Genomic DNA, 19,001 nt, shown 5'->3' with positions numbered 1-19,001 from the left:
GGATGTGTTGGAACTGTCTCTGATCACCCCACGGCAAGCAGGATGTGTTGGAACTGTCTCTGATCATCCCACGGCAAGCAGGATGTGTTGGAACTGTCTCTGATCACCCCACGGCAAGCAGGATGTGTTGGAACTGTCTCTGATCATCCCACGGCAAGCAGGATGTGTTGGAACTGTCTCTGATCATCCCACGGCAAGCAGGATGTGTTGGAACTGTCTCTGATCACCCCACGGCAAGCAGGATGTGTTGGAACTGTCTCTGATCACCCCACGGCAAGCAGGATGTGTTGGAACTGTCTCTGATCACCCCACGGCAAGCAGGATGTGTTGGAACTGTCTCTGATCATCCCACGGCAAGCAGGATGTGTTGGAACTGTCTCTGATCATCCCACGGCAAGCAGGATGTGTTGGAACTGTCTCTGATCATCCCACGGCAAGCAGGATGTGTTGGAACTGTCTCTGATCATCCCACGGCAAGCAGGATGTGTTGGAACTGTCTCTGATCACCCCACGGCAAGCAGGATGTGTTGGAACTGTCAAAACTTGACTAAAAGATAAACGCACAGATAAAGTAAAACAAAGGCAGAATTTCTTTGGAGACATTACCAACATGACTCGTATATTGTAAAACATCATTTCTATATCACAAGCAAAAAGTATGTAACACCATTTCCTTTTGCCCTAACTTCATTTTGAGTGTTGACATGACGAACAAATGCTCATACATCTCACCTGTAATTCCAATCATAAAAATATGATCCGATTGTACATCACATGTATTAAGTTTTTAATAAAATGGACAGTGAACACCATAACCAGAATTGCCAACCCTTGGGTGCAATAATTTAGAGTAGCCGATGAGGACACATTGGTTGAAATCACAAGCAATCATGAATGTCAACCAATCCAACTTCCTGGTTGGTAATTTTTTTAAACTCATCAGCCCAGGATTCAGAGAAAGGGCAAACTGTTGCTAGCTTGTGGTTATTTGTTAGTGTGAAGCAATTTTACGCTTGGCATAACAATATGTTTCCTAAACCTTAGGCTGCAACGCTGAAAGTGTAACAGTTGGCATCTCTTCATCACTCTGCTTAACTTTACGAACTCTGAGCAACTATCACATTTGTTCACAGCCACACACAGACACTCTACGAGACACACACTCAACATGCTGTTGTGTCCATGGGTTTTCCAGCAGGAAATTGACAACATTCCAGACACATGCAAATAAAAATAGGTAGGGTAGGGTATTACACAAAATCCTGACAAACAAAAGGCAAACACCAATATCACCTTAGTCCACTGCAATTCGTAATGATCACAAACATAACCTTGTTTGTGCAGAAGGGTTTTACACAAAAATTGTGTGCATTTTACACAAAATCCTGACAAACAAAAGTCTAACACAAATATCACCATTGTGCTCCGCAATTTGTTATTACCACCAAAACTATTGTCTTGCACACACACAGCCAATGATAAAAAAATGGCCTTTTCAACTATATTTGTCTCATCTGCCATCTTTATATGGCCAAGAATCTGTCAAGGTGTCTAAAAAAAAGTGTAACAATGTTTAGACTTTTCTAAAAACCTTTTTAATTTCTCATGAATAAACATCTCGGTACTCCTGTCTTTCAATTGCAGCATTTGATTTTCCAGTCAAGTGTCCAAATTATTAAATATTTGCAGATAAAGCACAAATAATTGTATGTTACATTTATCAATCAATCAATATGAGGCTTATATTGCGCGTATACCGTGGGTACAGTTCTAATCGCAGGGATTTTTTATTTTAATTTTTAATTTTTATGCAATTTATATCGCGCACATATTCAAGGCGCAGGGATTTATTTACACTATAATATTATTTGAAGGTACTGTCATTTTCTTAGATTCAGCTTTAATCATCTGTTTCACTATCCAATGGCTGAATGTAGTAGAGTTGATCTGTACTAAGCAACACTTAAAAATAGTTGCTCGTACCTCAATATAAGCAAAATCATTTATTTGTTTGCTTAACGCCCAGCCGATCACGAAGGGCCATATCAGGGCGGTGCTGCTTTGACATATAACGTGCGTCACACACAAGACAGAAGTCGCAGCACAGGCTTCATGTCTCACCCAGTCACATTATTCTGACACCGGACCAACCAGTCCTAGCACTAACCCCATAATGCCAGACGCCAGGCGGAGCAGCCACCAGATTGCCAATAGAAAGGTTTCCGCCAGTTATCTCTCTTTGAGGTTTTCCCTGAACCACCTTACCCCATAGAAGAAGCCATCAGAGGGACATATGACCGGACACATGAATCCTAATTCTGACCAATTACTCAGGTGACAAAAAGAATGCCAGAGCTGTACCAGGACCACTGCTGCGTTGAACTGTATGTTTTGGGACATGTTTGTAATAGAAAATGCTACATGAAAACACACCTTTTGATAGCACACATCTGTGTGCATCTCCATAATGCCAACCCTGGCACGAATACTTGGTTCGGCTATCTGCGTTGGCGCAAGCGTGGCAGCAGATGGTCCTGAACTGATCGTTGGCGCCGGTGTGGCAACAGATGGTACAGAACTGATCGTTGGCGCAGGCCTGGCAGCAGATGGTACAGAACTGATGGTTGGCGCAGGCATGGCAGCAGATGGTCCTGAACTGATCTTTGGTGCAGGCATGGCAGCAGATGGTACAGAACTGATCTTTGGTGCAGGCATGGCAGCAGATGGTACAGAACTGATCTTTGGTGCAGGCGTGGCAACAGATGGTACAGAACTGATCGTTGGCGCAAGCGTTGCAGCAGATGGTAACGAACTGATGGTTGGCGCAGGCGTGGCAGCAGATGGTAACGAACTGATGGTTGGCGCAGGCGTGGCAGCAGATGGTAACGAACTGATGGTTGGCGCAGGCGTGGCAACAGATGGTACAGAACTGATCGTTGGCGCAGGCGTGGCAGCAGATGGTACAGAACTGATGGTTGGCGCAGGCATGGCAGCAGATGGTCCTGAACTGATCTTTGGTGCAGGCATGGCAGCAGATGGTAACGAACTGATGGTTGGCGCAGGCGTGGCAGCAGATGGTACAGAACTGATCTTTGGTGCAGGCGTGGCAACAGATGGTACAGAACTGATCGTTGGCGCAGGTGTGGCAGCAGATGGTACAGAACTGATCTTTGGTGCAGGCGTGGCTACAGATGGTACAGAACTGATCGTTGGTGCAGGCGTGGCAGCAGATGGTACAGAACTGATCTTTGGTGCAGGCGTGGCAGCAGATGGTACAGAACTGATCTTTGGTGCAGGCGTGGCAGCAGATGGTACAGAACTGATCTTTGGTGCAGGCGTGGCAGCAGATGGTACAGAACTGATCTTTGGTGCAGGCATGGCAGCAGATGTAACAGAACTGATCTTTGGTGCAGGCATGGCAGCAGATGGTACAGAACTGATCTTTGGTGCAGGCATGGCAACAGATGGTACAGAACTGATCTTTGGTGCAGGCGTGGCAACAGATGGTACAGAACTGATGGTTGGTGCAGGCATGGCAACAGATGGTACAGAACTGATGGTTGGCGCAGGCGTGGCAACAGATGGTACAGAACTGATCTTTGGTGCAGGCATGGCAGCAGATGGTAACGAACTGATGGTTGGCGCAAGCGTGGCAACAGATGGTACAGAACTGATGGTTGGCGCAGGCGTGGCAACAGATGGTACAGAACTGATCTTTGGTGCAGGCATGGCAGCAGATGGTACAGAACTGATGGTTGGCGCAGGCGTGGCAGCAGATGGTACAGAACTGATCTTTGGTGCAGGCCTGGCAGCAGATGGTACAGAACTGATCTTTGGTGCAGGCCTGGCAGCAGATGGTACAGAACTGATCTTTGGTGCAGGCATGGCAACAGATGGTACAGAACTGATGGTTGGCGCAGGTGTGGCAACAGATGGTACAGAACTGATGGTTGGCGCAGGCATGGCAGCAGATGGTAACGAACTGATGGTTGGCGCAGGCGTGGCAGCAGATAGTACAGAACTGATCTTTGGTGCAGGCGTGGCAACAGATGGTACAGAACTGATGGTTGGTGCAGGCGTGGCAACAGATGGTACAGAACTGATGGTTGGCGCAGGCGTGGCAACAGATGGTACAGAACTGATGGTTGGTGCAGGCATGGCAACAGATGGTACAGAACTGATCTTTGGTGCAGGCGTGGCAACAGATGGTACAGAACTGATGGTTGGCGCAGGCGTGGCAGCAGATGGTACAGAACTGATCTTTGGTGCAGGCATGGCAGCAGATGGTAACGAACTGATGGTTGGCGCAGGCGTGGCAGCAGATGGTACAGAACTGATCTTTGCTGCAGGCGTGGCAACAGATGGTACAGAACTGATGGTTGGCGCAGGCATGGCAGCAGATGGTACAGAACTGATGGTTGGCGCAGGCGTGGCAGCAGATGGTACAGAACTGATGGTTGGCGCAGGCGTGGCAGCAGATGGTACAGAACTGATAGTTGGCGCAGGCGTGGCAGCAGATGGTACAGAACTGATGGTTGGCGCAGGCGTGGCAACTGATGGTACAGAACTGATGGTTGGCGCAGGCGTGGCAACAGATGGTACAGAACTGATGGTTGGCGCAGGCGTGGCAGCAGATGGTACAGAACTGATCTTTGGTGCAGGCGTGGCAACGGATGGTACAGAACTGATGTTTGGCGCAGGCGTGGCAGCAGGCGTGGCAGCAGATGGTAACGAACTGATGTTTGGCGCAGGCATGGCAGCAGATGGTACAGAACTGATGGTTGGCGCAGGCATGGCAGCAGATGGTACAGAACTGATGGTTGGCACAGGCGTGGCAGCAGATGGTAACGAACTGATGTTTGGCGCAGGCATGGCAGCAGATGGTACAGAACTTATGGTTGGTGCAGGCGTGGCAGCAGATGGTACAGAACTGATCTTTGGTGCAGGCATGGCAGCAGATGGTACAGAACTGATCTTTGGTGCAGGCATGGCAACAGATGGTACAGAACTGATGGTTGGCGCAGGCGTGGCAGCAGATGGTACAGAACTGATCTTTGGTGCAGGCATGGCAGCAGATGGTACAGAACTGATCTTTGGTGCAGGCATGGCAACAGATGGTACAGAACTGATGGTTGGTGCAGGCGTGGCAGCAGATGGTACAGAACTGATGGTTGGCGCAGGCGTGGCAGCAGATGGTAACGAACTGATGTTTGGCGCAGGCATGGCAGCAGATGGTACAGAACTGATGGTTGGCACAGGCGTGGCAACAGATGGTACAGAACTGATGGTTGGCACAGGCGTGGCAGCAGATGGTAACGAACTGATGTTTGGCACAGGCATGGCAGCAGATGGTAGAGAACTGATGGTTGGCGCAGGCGTGGCAGCAGATGGTACAGAACTGATCTTTGGTGCAGGCATGGCAGCAGATGGTAACGAACTGATGGTTGGCGCAGGCGTGGCAGCAGATGGTACAGAACTGATCTTTGGTGCAGGCATGGCAGCAGATGGTACAGAACTGATCTTTGGTGCAGGCATGGCAACAGATGGTACAGAACTGATGGTTGGCGCAGGCGTGGCAGCAGATGGTACAGAACTGATCTTTGGTGCAGGCATGGCAGCAGATGGTAACGAACTGATGGTTGGCGCAGGCGTGGCAGCAAATGGTAACGAACTGATGGTTGGCGCAGGCGTGGCAGCAGATGGTACAGAACTGATCGTTGGTGCAGGCATGGCAACAGATGGTACAGCACTGATGGTTGGCGCAGGCGTGGCAGCAGATGGTACAGAACTGATGGTTGACGCAGGCGTGGCAGCAGATGGTACAGAACGGATCGTTAGCGCAGACGTGGCAGCAGATGGTACAGAACTTATGGTTGGCGCAGGCGTGGCAGCAGATGGTAACGAACTGATGGTTGGCGCAGGCCTAGCAGCAGATGGTACAGAACTGATCTTTGGTGCAGGCGTGGCAACAGATGGTACAGAACTGATCTTTGGTGCAGGCGTGGCAGCAGATGGTACAGAACTGATGGTTGGCGCAGGCGTGGCAGCAGATGGTACAGAACTGATCTTTGGTGCAGGCATGGCAGCAGATGGTACAGAACTGATCTTTGGTGCAGGCATGGCAACAGATGGTACAGAACTGATGGTTGGTGCAGGCGTGGCAGCAGATGGTACAGAACTGATCTTTGGTGCAGGCGTGGCAGCAGATGGTACAGAACTGATCTTTGGTGCAGGCATGGCAGCAGATGGTACAGAACTGATCTTTGGTGCAGGCATGTCAGCAGATGGTACAGAACTGATCTTTGATGCAGGCATGGCAACAGATGGTACAGAACTGATCTTTGGTGCAGGCGTGGCAACAGATGGTACAGAACTAATCTTTGGTGCAGGCGTGGCAACAGATGGTACAGAACTGATGGTTGGTGCAGGCGTGGCAACAGATGGTACAGAACTGATGGTTGGCGCAGGCGGGGCAACAGATGGTACAGAACTGATGGTTAGCGCAGGCATGGCAGCAGATGGTACAGAACTGATGGTTTGCGCAGGCGTGGCAGCAGATGGTACAGAACTGATGGTTGGCGCAGGCGTGGCAGCAGATGGTACAGAACTGATGTTTGGCGCAGGCGTGGCAGCAGATGGTACAGAACTGATGGTTGGCGCAGGCGTGGCAGCAGATGGTACAGAACTGATGGTTGGCGCAGGCATGGCAGCAGATGGTACAGAACTGATGGTTGGCGCAGGCGTGGCAACAGATGGTACAGAACTGATGGTTGGCGCAGGAGTGGCAACAGATGGTACAGAACTGATGGTTGGCGCAGGCGTGGCAGCAGATGGTACAGAACTGATCTTTGGTGCAGGCGTGGCAACAGATGGTACAGAACTGATGTTTGGCGCAGGCGTGGCAGCAGATGGTACAGAACTGATGGTTGGCGCAGGCGTGGCAGCAGATGGTAACGAACTGATGTTTGGCGCAGGCGTGGCAGCAGATGGTACAGAACTGATGGTTGGCGCAGGCATGGCAGCAGATGGTACAGAACTGATGGTTGGCACAGGCGTGGCAGCAGATGGTAACGAACTGATGTTTGGCACAGGCATGGCAGCAGATGGTAGAGAACTGATGGTTGGCGCAGGCGTGGCAGCAGATGGTACAGAACTGATCTTTGGTGCAGGCATGGCAGCAGATGGTAACGAACTGATGGTTGGCGCAGGCGTGGCAACAGATGGTACAGAACTGATCTTTGGTGCAGGCATGGCAGCAGATGGTACAGAACTGATCTTTGGTGCAGGCATGGCAACAGATGGTACAGAACTGATGGTTGGCGCAGGCGTGGCAACAGATGGTACAGAACTGATCTTTGGTGCAGGCATGGCAGCAGATGGTAACGAACTGATGGTTGGCGCAGGCGTGGCAGCAGATGGTAACGAACTGATGGTTGGCGCAGGCGTGGCAGCAGATGGTACAGAACTGATCGTTGGTGCAGGCATGGCAACAGATGGTACAGCACTGATGGTTGGCGCAGGCGTGGCAGCAGATGGTACAGAACTGATGGTTGGCGCAGCCGTGGCAGCAGATGGTACAGAACGGATCGTTAGCGCAGACGTGGCAGCAGATGGTACAGAACTTATGGTTGGCGCAGGCGTGGCAGCAGATGGTACAGAACTGATCTTTGGTGCAGGCGTGGCAACAGATGGTACAGAACTGATCGTTGGCGCAGGTGTGGCAGCAGATGGTACAGAACTGATCTTTGGTGCAGGCGTGGCTACAGATGGTACAGAACTGATCGTTGGTGCAGGCGTGGCAGCAGATGGTACAGAACTGATCTTTGGTGCAGGCCTGGCAGCAGATGGTACAGAACTGATCTTTGGTGCAGGCGTGGCAGCAGATGGTACAGAACTGATCTTTGGTGCAGGCGTGGCAGCAGATGGTACAGAACTGATCTTTGGTGCAGGCATGGCAGCAGATGGTACAGAACTGATCTTTGGTGCAGGCATGGCAGCAGATGGTACAGAACTGATCTTTGGTGCAGGCATGGCAACAGATGGTACAGAACTGATCTTTGGTGCAGGCGTGGCAACAGATGGTACAGAACTGATGGTTGGCGCAGGCGTGGCAACAGATGGTACAGAACTGATGGTTGGCGCAGGCGTGGCAACAGATGGTACAGAACTGATCTTTGGTGCAGGCATGGCAGCAGATGGTAACGAACTGATGGTTGGCGCAAGCGTGGCAACAGATGGTACAGAACTGATGGTTGGCGCAGGCGTGGCAACAGATGGTACAGAACTGATCTTTGGTGCAGGCATGGCAGCAGATGGTACAGAACTGATGGTTGGCGCAGGCGTGGCAGCAGATGGTACAGAACTGATCTTTGGTGCAGGCGTGGCAGCAAATGGTACAGAACTGATCGTTGGTGCAGGCATGGCAGCAGATGGTACAGAACTGATCTTTGGTGCAGGCATGGCAACAGATGGTACAGAACTGATGGTTGGCGCAGGCGTGGCAGCAGATGGTACAGAACTGATCTTTGGTGCAGGCATGGCAGCAGATGGTAACGAACTGATGGTTGGCGCAGGCGTGGCAGCAGATGGTACAGAACTGATCTTTGGTGCAGGCGTGGCAACAGATGGTACAGAACTGATGGTTGGTGCAGGCATGGCAACAGATGGTACAGAACTGATCTTTGGTGCAGGCGTGGCAACAGATGGTACAGAACTGATGGTTGGTGCAGGCATGGCAACAGATGGTACAGAACTGATCTTTGGTGCAGGCGTGGCAACAGATGGTACAGAACTGATGGTTGGCGCAGGCGTGGCAGCAGATGGTACAGAACTGATCTTTGGTGCAGGCATGGCAGCAGATGGTAACGAACTGATGGTTGGCACAGGCGTGGCAGCAGATGGTACAGAACTGATCTTTGGTGCAGGCGTGGCAACAGATGGTACAGAACTGATCTTTGGTGCAGGCATGGCAGCAGATGGTACAGAACTGATGGTTGGCGCAGGCATGGCAGCAGATGGTACAGAACTGATGGTTGGCACAGGCGTGGCAGCAGATGGTAACGAACTGATGTTTGGCGCAGGCATGGCAGCAGATGGTACAGAACTGATGGTTGGCGCAGGCGTGGCAGCAGATGGTACAGAACTGATCTTTGGTGCAGGCATGGCAGCAGATGGTAACGAACTGATGGTTGGCGCAGGCGTGGCAGCAGATGGTACAGAACTGATCTTTGGTGCAGGCATGGCAGCAGATGGTACAGAACTGATCTTTGGTGCAGGCATGGCAACAGATGGTACAGAACTGATGGTTGGCGCAGGCATGGCAGCAGATGGTACAGAACTGATCTTTGGTGCAGGCATGGCAGCAGATGGTACAGAACTGATCTTTGGTGCAGGCATGGCAACAGATGGTACAGAACTGATGGTTGGTGCAGGCGTGGCAGCAGATGGTACAGAACTGATGGTTGGCGCAGGCGTGGCAGCAGATGGTAACGAACTGATGTTTGGCGCAGGCATGGCCGCAGATGGTACAGAACTGATGGTTGGCGCAGGCATGGCAGCAGATGGTACAGAACTGATGGTTGGCACAGGCGTGGCAGCAGATGGTAACGAACTGATGTTTGGCACAGGCATGGCAGCAGATGGTAGAGAACTGATGGTTGGCGCAGGCGTGGCAGCAGATGGTACAGAACTGATGGTTGGCACAGGCGTGGCAGCAGATGGTACAGAACTGATCTTTGGTGCAGGCATGGCAGCAGATGGTAACGAACTGATGGTTGGCGCAGGCGTGGCAGCAGATAGTACAGAACTGATCTTTGGTGCAGGCGTGGCAACAGATGGTACAGAACTGATGGTGGGTGCAGGCATGGCAACAGATGGTACAGAACTGATCTTTGGTGCAGGCGTGGCAACAGATGGTACAGAACTGATGGTTGGTGCAGGCATGGCAACAGATGGTACAGAACTGATCTTTGGTGCAGGCGTGGCAACAGATGGTACAGAACTGATGGTTGGCGCAGGCGTGGCAGCAGATGGTACAGAACTGATCTTTGGTGCAGGCATGGCAGCAGATGGTAACGAACTGATGGTTGGCACAGGCGTGGCAACAGATGGTACAGAACTGATCTTTGGTGCAGGCGTGGCAACAGATGGTACAGAACTGATGGTTGGCTCAGGCATGGCAGCAGATGGTACAGAACTGATGGTTGGCGCAGGCGTGGCAGCAGATGGTACAGAACTGATGGTTGGCGCAGGCGTGGCAGCAGATGGTAACGAACTGATGTTTGGCGCAGGCATGGCAGCAGATGGTAGAGAACTGATGGTTGGCGCAGGCGTGGCAGCAGATGGTACAGAACTGATCTTTGGTGCAGGCATGGCAGCAGATGGTAACGAACTGATGGTTGGCGCAGGCGTGGCAGCAGATGAAACAGAACTGATCTTTGGTGCAGGCATGGCAGCAGATGGTACAGAACTGATCTTTGGTGCAGGCATGGCAACAGATGGTACAGAACTGATTGTTGGCGCAGGCGTGGCAGCAGATGGTACAGAACTGATCTTTGGTGCAGGCATGGCAGCAGATGGTACAGAACTGATCTTTGGTGCAGGCATGGCAACAGATGGTACAGAACTGATGGTTGGTGCAGGCGTGGCAGCAGATGGTACAGAACTGATGGTTGGCGCAGGCGTGGCAACAGATGGTAACGAACTGATGTTTGGCGCAGGCATGGCCGCAGATGGTACAGAACTGATGGTTGGCGCAGGCATGGCAGCAGATGGTACAGAACTGATGGTTGGCACAGGCGTGGCAGCAGATGGTAACGAACTGATGTTTGGCGCAGGCATGGCAGCAGATGGTACAGAACTGATGGTTGGCGCAGGCGTGGCAGCAGATGGCACAGAACTGATCTTTGGTGCAGGCATGGCAGCAGATGGTAACGAACTGATGGTTGGCGCAGGCGTGGCAGCAGATGAAACAGAACTGATCTTTGGTGCAGGCATGGCAGCAGATGGTACAGAACTGATCTTTGGTGCAGGCATGGCAACAGATGGTACAGAACTGATGGTTGGCGCAGGCGTGGCAGCAGATGGTACAGAACTGATCTTTGGTGCAGGCATGGCAGCAGATGGTAACGAACTGATGGTTGGCACAGGCGTGGCAGCAAATGGTAACGAACTGATGGTTGGCGCAGGCGTGGCAGCAGATGGTACAGAACTGATCGTTGGTGCAGGCATGGCAACAGATGGTACAGCACTGATGGTTGGCGCAGGCGTGGCAGCAGATGGTACAGAACTGATGGTTGACGCAGGCGTGGCAGCAGATGGTACAGAACGGATCGTTAGCGCAGACGTGGCAGCAGATGGTACAGAACTTATGGTTGGCGCAGGCGTGGCAGCAGATGGTAACGAACTGATGGTTGGCGCAGGCGTGGCAGCAGATGGTACAGAACTGATCTTTGGTGCAGGCGTGGCAACAGATGGTACAGAACTGATCGTTGGTGCAGGCGTGGCAGCAGATGGTACAGAACTGATGGTTGGCGCAGGCGTGGCAGCAGATGGTACAGAACTGATCTTTGGTGCAGGCATGGCAGCAGATGGTACAGAACTGATCTTTGGTGCAGGCATGGCAACAGATGGTACAGAACTGATGGTTGGTGCAGGCGTGGCAGCAGATGGTACAGAACTGATCTTTGGTGCAGGCGTGGCAGCAGATGGTACAGAACTGACCTTTGGTGCAGGCATGGCAGCAGATGGTACAGAACTGATCTTTGGTGCAGGCATGGCAGCAGATGGTACAGAACTGATCTTTGGTGCAGGCATGGCAACAGATGGTACAGAACTGATCTTTGGTGCAGGCGTGGCAACAGATGGTACAGAACTAATCTTTGGTGCAGGCGTGGCAACAGATGGTACAGAACTGATGGTTGGCGCAGGCGTGGCAACAGATGGTACAGAACTGATGGTTGGCGCAGGCGTGGCAACAGATGGTACAGAACTGATGGTTAGCGCAGGCATGGCAGCAGATGGTACAGAACTGATGGTTTGCGCAGGCGTGGCAGCAGATGGTACAGAACTGATGGTTGGCGCAGGCGTGGCAGCAGATGGTACAGAACTGATGTTTGGCGCAGGCGTGGCAGCAGATGGTACAGAACTGATGGTTGGCGCAGGCGTGGCAGCAGATGGTACAGAACTGATGGTTGGCGCAGGCGTGGCAGCAGATGGTACAGAACTGATGGTTGGCGCAGGCGTGGCAACAGATGGTACAGAACTGATGGTTGGCGCAGGAGTGGCAACAGATGGTACAGAACTGATGGTTGGCGCAGGCGTGGCAGCAGATGGTACAGAACTGATCTTTGGTGCAGGCGTGGCAACAGATGGTACAGAACTGATGTTTGGCGCAGGCGTGGCAGCAGATGGTACAGAACTGATGGTTGGCGCAGGCGTGGCAACAGATGGTAACGAACTGATGTTTGGCGCAGGCATGGCCGCAGATGGTACAGAACTGATGGTTGGCGCAGGCATGGCAGCAGATGGTACAGAACTGATGGTTGGCACAGGCGTGGCAGCAGATGGTAACGAACTGATGTTTGGCGCAGGCATGGCAGCAGATGGTACAGAACTGATGGTTGGCGCAGGCGTGGCAGCAGATGGTACAGAACTGCTCTTTGGTGCAGGCATGGCAGCAGATGGTAACGAACTGATGGTTGGCGCAGGCGTGGCAGCAGATGGTACAGAACTGATCTTTGGTGCAGGCATGGCAGCAGATGGTACAGAACTGATCTTTGGTGCAGGCATGGCAACAGATGGTACAGAACTGATGGTTGGCGCAGGCGTGGCAGCAGATGGTACAGAACTGATCTTTGGTGCAGGCATGGCAGCAGATGGTAACGAACTGATGGTTGGCGCAGGCGTGGCAGCAGATGGTAACGAACTGATGGTTGGCGCAGGCGTGGCAGCAGATGGTACAGAACTGATCGTTGGTGCAGGCATGGCAACAGATGGTACAGCACTGATGGTTGGCGCAGGCGTGGCAGCAGATGGTACAGAACTGATGGTTGGCGCAGCCGTGGCAGCAGATGGTACAGAACGGATTGTTAGCGCAGACGTGGCAGCAGATGGTACAGAACTTATGGTTGGCGCAGGCGTGGCAGCAGATGGTAACGAACTGATGGTTGGCGCAGGCGTGGCAGCAGATGGTACAGAACTGATCTTTGGTGCAGGCGTGGCAACAGATGGTACAGAACTGATCTTTGGTGCAGGCGTGGCAGCAGATGGTACAGAACTGATGGTTGGCGCAGGCGTGGCAGCAGATGGTAACGAACTGATGGTTGGCGCAGGCGTGGCAGCAGATGTTCCGGAACTGAGAGTTGGCGCAGCAGCAGTTGATGCTGCCACGTCTTCTGTCTCCACGTCCTCGTCACCCATCTGCAGGTTCCAAAGAATAGTATTATGGACAAGCAAGAATGTTACCCTTTCGAGCAATGCCTAAGATAGCAATAAATGTAGAAAGAGATGGATAAGTAGTGTCCACAGCACTTATAAGAGCATTTTTTTTTTTTGGGCCTTAGTGCCTGAGATCTTGGTGTTATGTCTCAGTTAAATGTATGCTTTGTATGCTTGTTGATTTGTGCTAGTTTATTCTATAATGAATTTGTAAAGCGCCTGGAGCCAATTGATGGGACTCGCGCTATAGAAAAGTTATTTATTATTATTATTATTATTATTATCTTGTAAACATCAGAACGCCGTAACAGGTAAAACATCATATGGCGCATATTTGGCACTGCGACAATTCACACTGAAAAAGTATCAGCAAATAATACAGCCCACAGAAATGAACAAACCTGCAACATTTGTCGGGGGTGGCGTCCAAACATCAAAAAAAAAGGTGAAAACTCCGTAGAAGCCTGGTCCTGGATTCTCAGCGAGTAGGCCACATCATCAAGGAATGTGTCCCACCCCAAGCCATGCTCATCCACCAGCTTGCCTAGCCTGGTCTTGACGGTCTGGTTTGTTCTCTCGTCTAGACCGTTGCACTGCGGGTGGTAGGCTGAGGTTACGGAGCGTCGTATTCCGAACATGTTGCAAACTTCTTTGTTCAACTGTTAAGGATGAAAAGTAAAAATAATGTCACACAAAGCTTCATGTACACATACAGCTTACATTTTGTAAGCAAAAAAGATATTGATTTAGCTTCACTTAAACTAGAAAAGCAAATGCTTTCATAAGTCCCCTTTAATGCCTTTATCATACTTCATTGCAAACACCCCTCCCCCACACACATTACCTGATAGAATACTCAAAGAAATGTTCAAGCAAACTCTCAACACATTTAGTCATCCAATCCTTAGAATATCCCACAGATACAACTTGCACCACTCCCGCAGTGGGGCACTGCGGTTATGAAATTAAAGGCCCCTCCTGTTTTTGGAACCGCAGGAGCTTTCTAGTTTGCTGTTAGGTAGATTTTTGGTTCCTCTTTCCTGTCATGCTCTCTTTTTCTTCATGAATTCTTTTCTTTTTTCTGCCTTCTTGCTCATTCACCTGTATTTTTTCCAAAAATCTCTTCTCTTGCCGCTTGTCTCGCGATTCATGTATAGTTTAATCTGTTAGTGTTCTGATGTAAGTCCAGCAGTAGATAGGTTAAGCCTATTTTAACATACTGGAAACTGGTAATCTTCCAGTAGGTATTAATTTAGTTTTACTAAAGCCTGCTGGGACACAAGTAATGGGTTAGTGCATTTGTAAACAGGAATCGCTTGACAAGTGGCCCCCTTCATCCCCCCCTTCCTCGTCCTGATATGGCTCTGCGTAGTCGGCTGGACGTTAAGCAACAAATAAACAAACAAACTTGCACCACCCTAGACCTACTTCCCACCACCATCATACCAAACACTGCACATTTTGAAAAGAGTAACAAAAAATGTTTTATAAAAAAACATTGATTTTGGGCTCACTAAAATAAAATATGGTACCCAGACACAATAATTTAGTATAAAATCTAAACATATCATCACCAATAGTGTGATGAGGTCAAAATGTATTTTCTTAATAGCTCAGGGGATATTTTCTGTGGTTATATAATCTCCAACAAACATTTTGTAACCTTAAAATTTGACCCAAAAAAGCCCAATTTAATTGATGTCATCTGATTAACATCTACATTTGGTTGAAATGTTGAGGCATTTGCTTATCAGAGAAAACCCCAAATTAGAGTTTTTCTGTGACCCCAAAATGTGTCAAGGGTCACCCAAACAGGGATTATGACGGGAGATTCTCAAACCCTAGAATTTGAAATTCTCATTTCAAAAATATTTGTAAAAACGTAAGGGTTTCATTCATGGACGGCCGCCCATACGGATGGACACTGATGAATACTAACTAACTAAGACACACCAATATTTTCAATGTGAATTTGATTGAAATAAGAATATTACCTGATTCACAAATTCCTTGCCTTGGTCCGACAATATACGTTTCGGAGCCCCCCATCTGAAAAATTATCATCATTATAAAAACTAAATCCACTTAAGCGAGTCAAATAACACGTGGACAAGCAATCAAAGTGAATACCTGCAATACACATTATCGGGCATTTAAATAGATAAAAGAAAAGCAACACTCACTTAGCTCCAAGTCATGAATCAGAAGAAAAAAAAGTTTCATATACCTGGTATATATATGGAAGAAGGTCACAAGTTGGGAGGTCAGCAAACCCTACAGCGTTAATATTTATAAAAACATGTGACAGACAAACTAAGCTCATTGCCGAAGCAATGATTACTCAGTAGGGAGTAACATGCAGACCTGCCAACCCCTGTGAAACCTCAAGTGTAACAATTCACTATTATTATTTTTTCCCCTGAAGCAAATGGTGTGTTACTGTTAGTGCATCATAATTCTACAATGCATTTGCACATCCATAATTTGACATGAGAATATGTACATTTTTGAAGTTATTTCAGATAAACAAGAAACACAATGGCCAATAGTGAGAGTCTGCAGTGTCAGTTTACAGTGAGGATAATGTTATATGACACAAGTTCTGACCGCTACATGGTGTAAGATTCAAAAATGAGTACGAGAACTCTCACATAAAGAGCAAACTGTAACATGCTTTTAATAAATTGTTTGAGCGTTGCAATTCTAACCTTTGCCTTAAAATGCAGCAGCTGTTTGCAGCTTTGAAAATAAATAAGTGAAAGACAAGTGCTTTATAAATTAAGGAGAGGCTCAAAACTTACCGAGTGATAAAGGTCTTGATTGCTGAGCAGACTCCTTTCCCTTCCTTGGTGGCCAATGGATACATGTCCACCCACTTGGTGAAGTAATCCGTCATGGTGAGCACATACCGATGCCCTTGGTTGGTCAACGGTAATGGTCCTAAAAAACATCAAATAATAACTTGTTAGTCCAGGTATAAGAATTCATACTCAAGAACATCAGTGGTGTTATTATAAACTGTAAAATTGCTATCATGTCATCATCTACAATGCAAAGAAAATGACGTTTAAGTACACAATGAATAATAGATCAACACAATACGCAGCAGTAATTTGAGCTTTTTTAATCATATATTTTAAGAGAGATGCTTACTGAAAAGAGAGCAGCTGCATGAAAGTCATGAGAAAACAGGTTCAACTCCAGACATGTCAGCCTACGAGAAAGCTGATCTAGTCTAAAGGAGAAAACCGGGCTCATGGCAAAAAAGCGACGAGATTTCTCTCTTGCTCAAGCGCAAAGACCATATATGCAAAAACTGATCTCTTGCGTACACCATCAAGTGATACTTTGTCCTCCATTCCGAGATGTAAAAAACAAGAAAAAGAAAATCAAGCCCTTTGTGAAGTGCGTCCGCATCACAAGCACTATAATGTAATCTCAAGAAGTAGTAATACACACCAATCAGGTCAATCCCCACAAGCTCCAATGGCTCCACAACGACAATCTGTTTCAGCGTTGGTGCTTGTGTCTTGAGCTTTTCAAAGCACTGGCAGGCCTCGCAGGTAGAGATCTGAACAACACAGTCATATTTTCTACCACAAGAAGTCATGTGCTCAGACAATCTACCTGTATAAGTGTATGAATATTTATTTGCCCGCTTTGAAAATTGGTTTCCAGTTATATTGCACAATATAAATGTATGTGTGTGCTGGATGCTGTAGTTTCACTTCATACTACTAACACAACAAGACGTTAGTTTAGTTAGGCGTGAGGTTTATTATCTTTCTGGAACCACTCAGTTACATCAGTGTACGTGCTAGGCTGGTGACACAAGATGGCGGACAGTTCCGCGTTGTTTTACACACGTGACCAATATTAATATTAATTAGATGACGTCATGGAATTTCCCAAACATCTCCCTCCTTAAAAGGAAAATGCATTATTCTTAAATGTCTCTGTTATAGTGTCAATGTAATTTTCAAATTTCTTTTTCAGACAGAAACACTTTCACAAAGTCAGTTTTCCAGTTTTCAGGTCCCTTAAAGCTCACTGCAAAGTCTTTGTTTTTCAAACAAACAAACATCTAATTAGAAACAAGCTTAAAACGAAATTTTGCAAAATTATGGAAAGTTTCTTAAGATTCACTCTCCTCTCATACTCATCCAATCATCATTCTATATAATGCTTTCTCTCTCTGTCATTCACATGCTTGCCCAGTTCTCCTTTCATCCTTTACTACTGAAAAGCAAAGAAATTAAAAAGGAATACATCTTGGCATTAAATAGAACTTAACGCTCAATTCCAATGAAACTCTAAACTTGAACAAATGAAATTATAGAGAAAACTTCACACATTCATAACCAAAGCTCTTGTTTTCTTTACGAAAGAAAGAAAGATAGATTAACGAAAGAAAGAAAACATAAGCTTTGATTCACTTCCGCCTGAAGTTCTATCGCATTATAAAACTTGAATAAACTAAACTTCACCACCAAGTGCTCAATGCACTTCACACAAATTTCACCACAATTTGCTCTGCTTTTCTGCCATCACACAATGGCAGCACGGCACTTCTTCCTCCCTGTAACGGAGAGGCTTAGCAGCTGTGTAGCCACCAACTGCTCTGGTGACACGCCTGTTGATGTCCTTGGAATCTCCGATGTCCTTGGAATCAGATGATGAAGTGATGTCCTTTGAATCTGATGCTGCTGGGGAATGTTCTGGTGAAGCAGGAATGATGTCGTGACGCGGCGATGGGATTTGCTGCAGATGTTTTCTGTTTCGCCGGAGGACACCTGTAGAGGGTTTGTTTGTTTGTTTGTTTGTTTATTTGTTGCTTAACGTCCAGCCGACTACGCAGAGCCATATCAGGACGAGGCCTGTAGAGGGTGAGTTAATCAGATAAGTACGGTTGTCAGCATCAGCTGCCACAACTGTTCTTTTCTTCTTCCAAGTGCTTTCAGCGTCAGTCTTGACCAACACTTGATCACCTGGTACCAGCTTTGACAGAGGTGTAGCTCCGTGCCTCTTGTCATAGCTGAACTTGTAGTTGTCTTTCGCCTGTTGATCTGCTTGCCGGATGTCTGCATCGCTGACTGGTTGTGGAACCAAAACTTCCGGAAGCACGGGAAGTCGCGTACGCAGCTGCCTGCCCATCAGCGCCTGTGACGGACTGACACCTGTACTGCTGTGCGGTGTAGCTCTGTAGTTGAGCAGAGCTATGTCTGGCGATGACTGTCACAGAATCTTCTTGGCGATCTTCACACCGCTTTCAGCTTCCCCATTTGCCTGAGGGAAAACTGGACTGCTCGTACTGGTACGAAAGTCAAACTCTTTGGCGAAATCCCTGAATTCCTTGCTCTGGAACTGGGTACCGTTGTCAGATTTCACAACTTCTGGGAACCCATGTGTCATGAAAATCGATCGTAGCTTTGCAATAACTGCTGCTGATGTGGTACTGATCAGACGAAGAATTTCCAGCCACCTGGAGTAATAGTCAACAACCACCATGTAGTCTTTTCCCTCAAATGAGAGAAGGTCCATCCCTAGCTGTTGCCAGGGCCGCT

General features: G+C 48.6%; 1 protein-coding gene across 1 annotated transcript; it reads right to left on the bottom strand.

Annotated features, from left to right (window-relative positions):
• Positions 1 to 463: 463 nt before the first annotated feature.
• On the bottom strand, positions 464 to 18,591 carry LOC138968062 (mucin-19-like). Its single transcript, XM_070340627.1, has 9 exons — positions 18,345 to 18,591; positions 17,989 to 18,155; positions 16,897 to 17,008; positions 16,239 to 16,377; positions 15,432 to 15,486; positions 13,839 to 14,096; positions 12,164 to 13,419; positions 2,434 to 12,106; positions 464 to 547 (listed from the first exon to the last, which is right to left on the bottom strand). The coding sequence occupies exons 1-9, from the start codon at positions 18,589 to 18,591 to the stop codon at positions 464 to 466; spliced, it is 11,991 nt and encodes a 3,996-aa protein (XP_070196728.1).
• Between the last annotated feature and the right edge of the window lie 410 nt (positions 18,592 to 19,001).

Source organism: Littorina saxatilis, linkage group LG6 (assembly GCF_037325665.1).
Source record: "Littorina saxatilis isolate snail1 linkage group LG6, US_GU_Lsax_2.0, whole genome shotgun sequence".
NCBI classification, from domain to species: domain Eukaryota; kingdom Metazoa; phylum Mollusca; class Gastropoda; order Littorinimorpha; family Littorinidae; genus Littorina; species Littorina saxatilis.
This window is presented reverse-complemented; position numbering and strand designations above follow the sequence as displayed.

Excerpts from the sequence above, each read along its gene's own strand:
- LOC138968062 (XM_070340627.1), bottom strand. The coding sequence starts at position 18,591 with ATGGGCAGGCAGCTGCGTACGCGACTTCCCGTGCTTCCGGAAGTTTTG. Across the intron at positions 17,009-17,988 it reads AAGTGCCGTGCTGCCATTGT|ATCTCTACCTGCGAGGCCTG; the intron begins GTGATGGCAGAA and ends TGTGTTGTTCAG. Across the intron at positions 15,487-16,238 it reads ATCAAGACCTTTATCACTCG|ATGGGGGGCTCCGAAACGTA; the intron begins GTAAGTTTTGAG and ends ATAATTTTTCAG.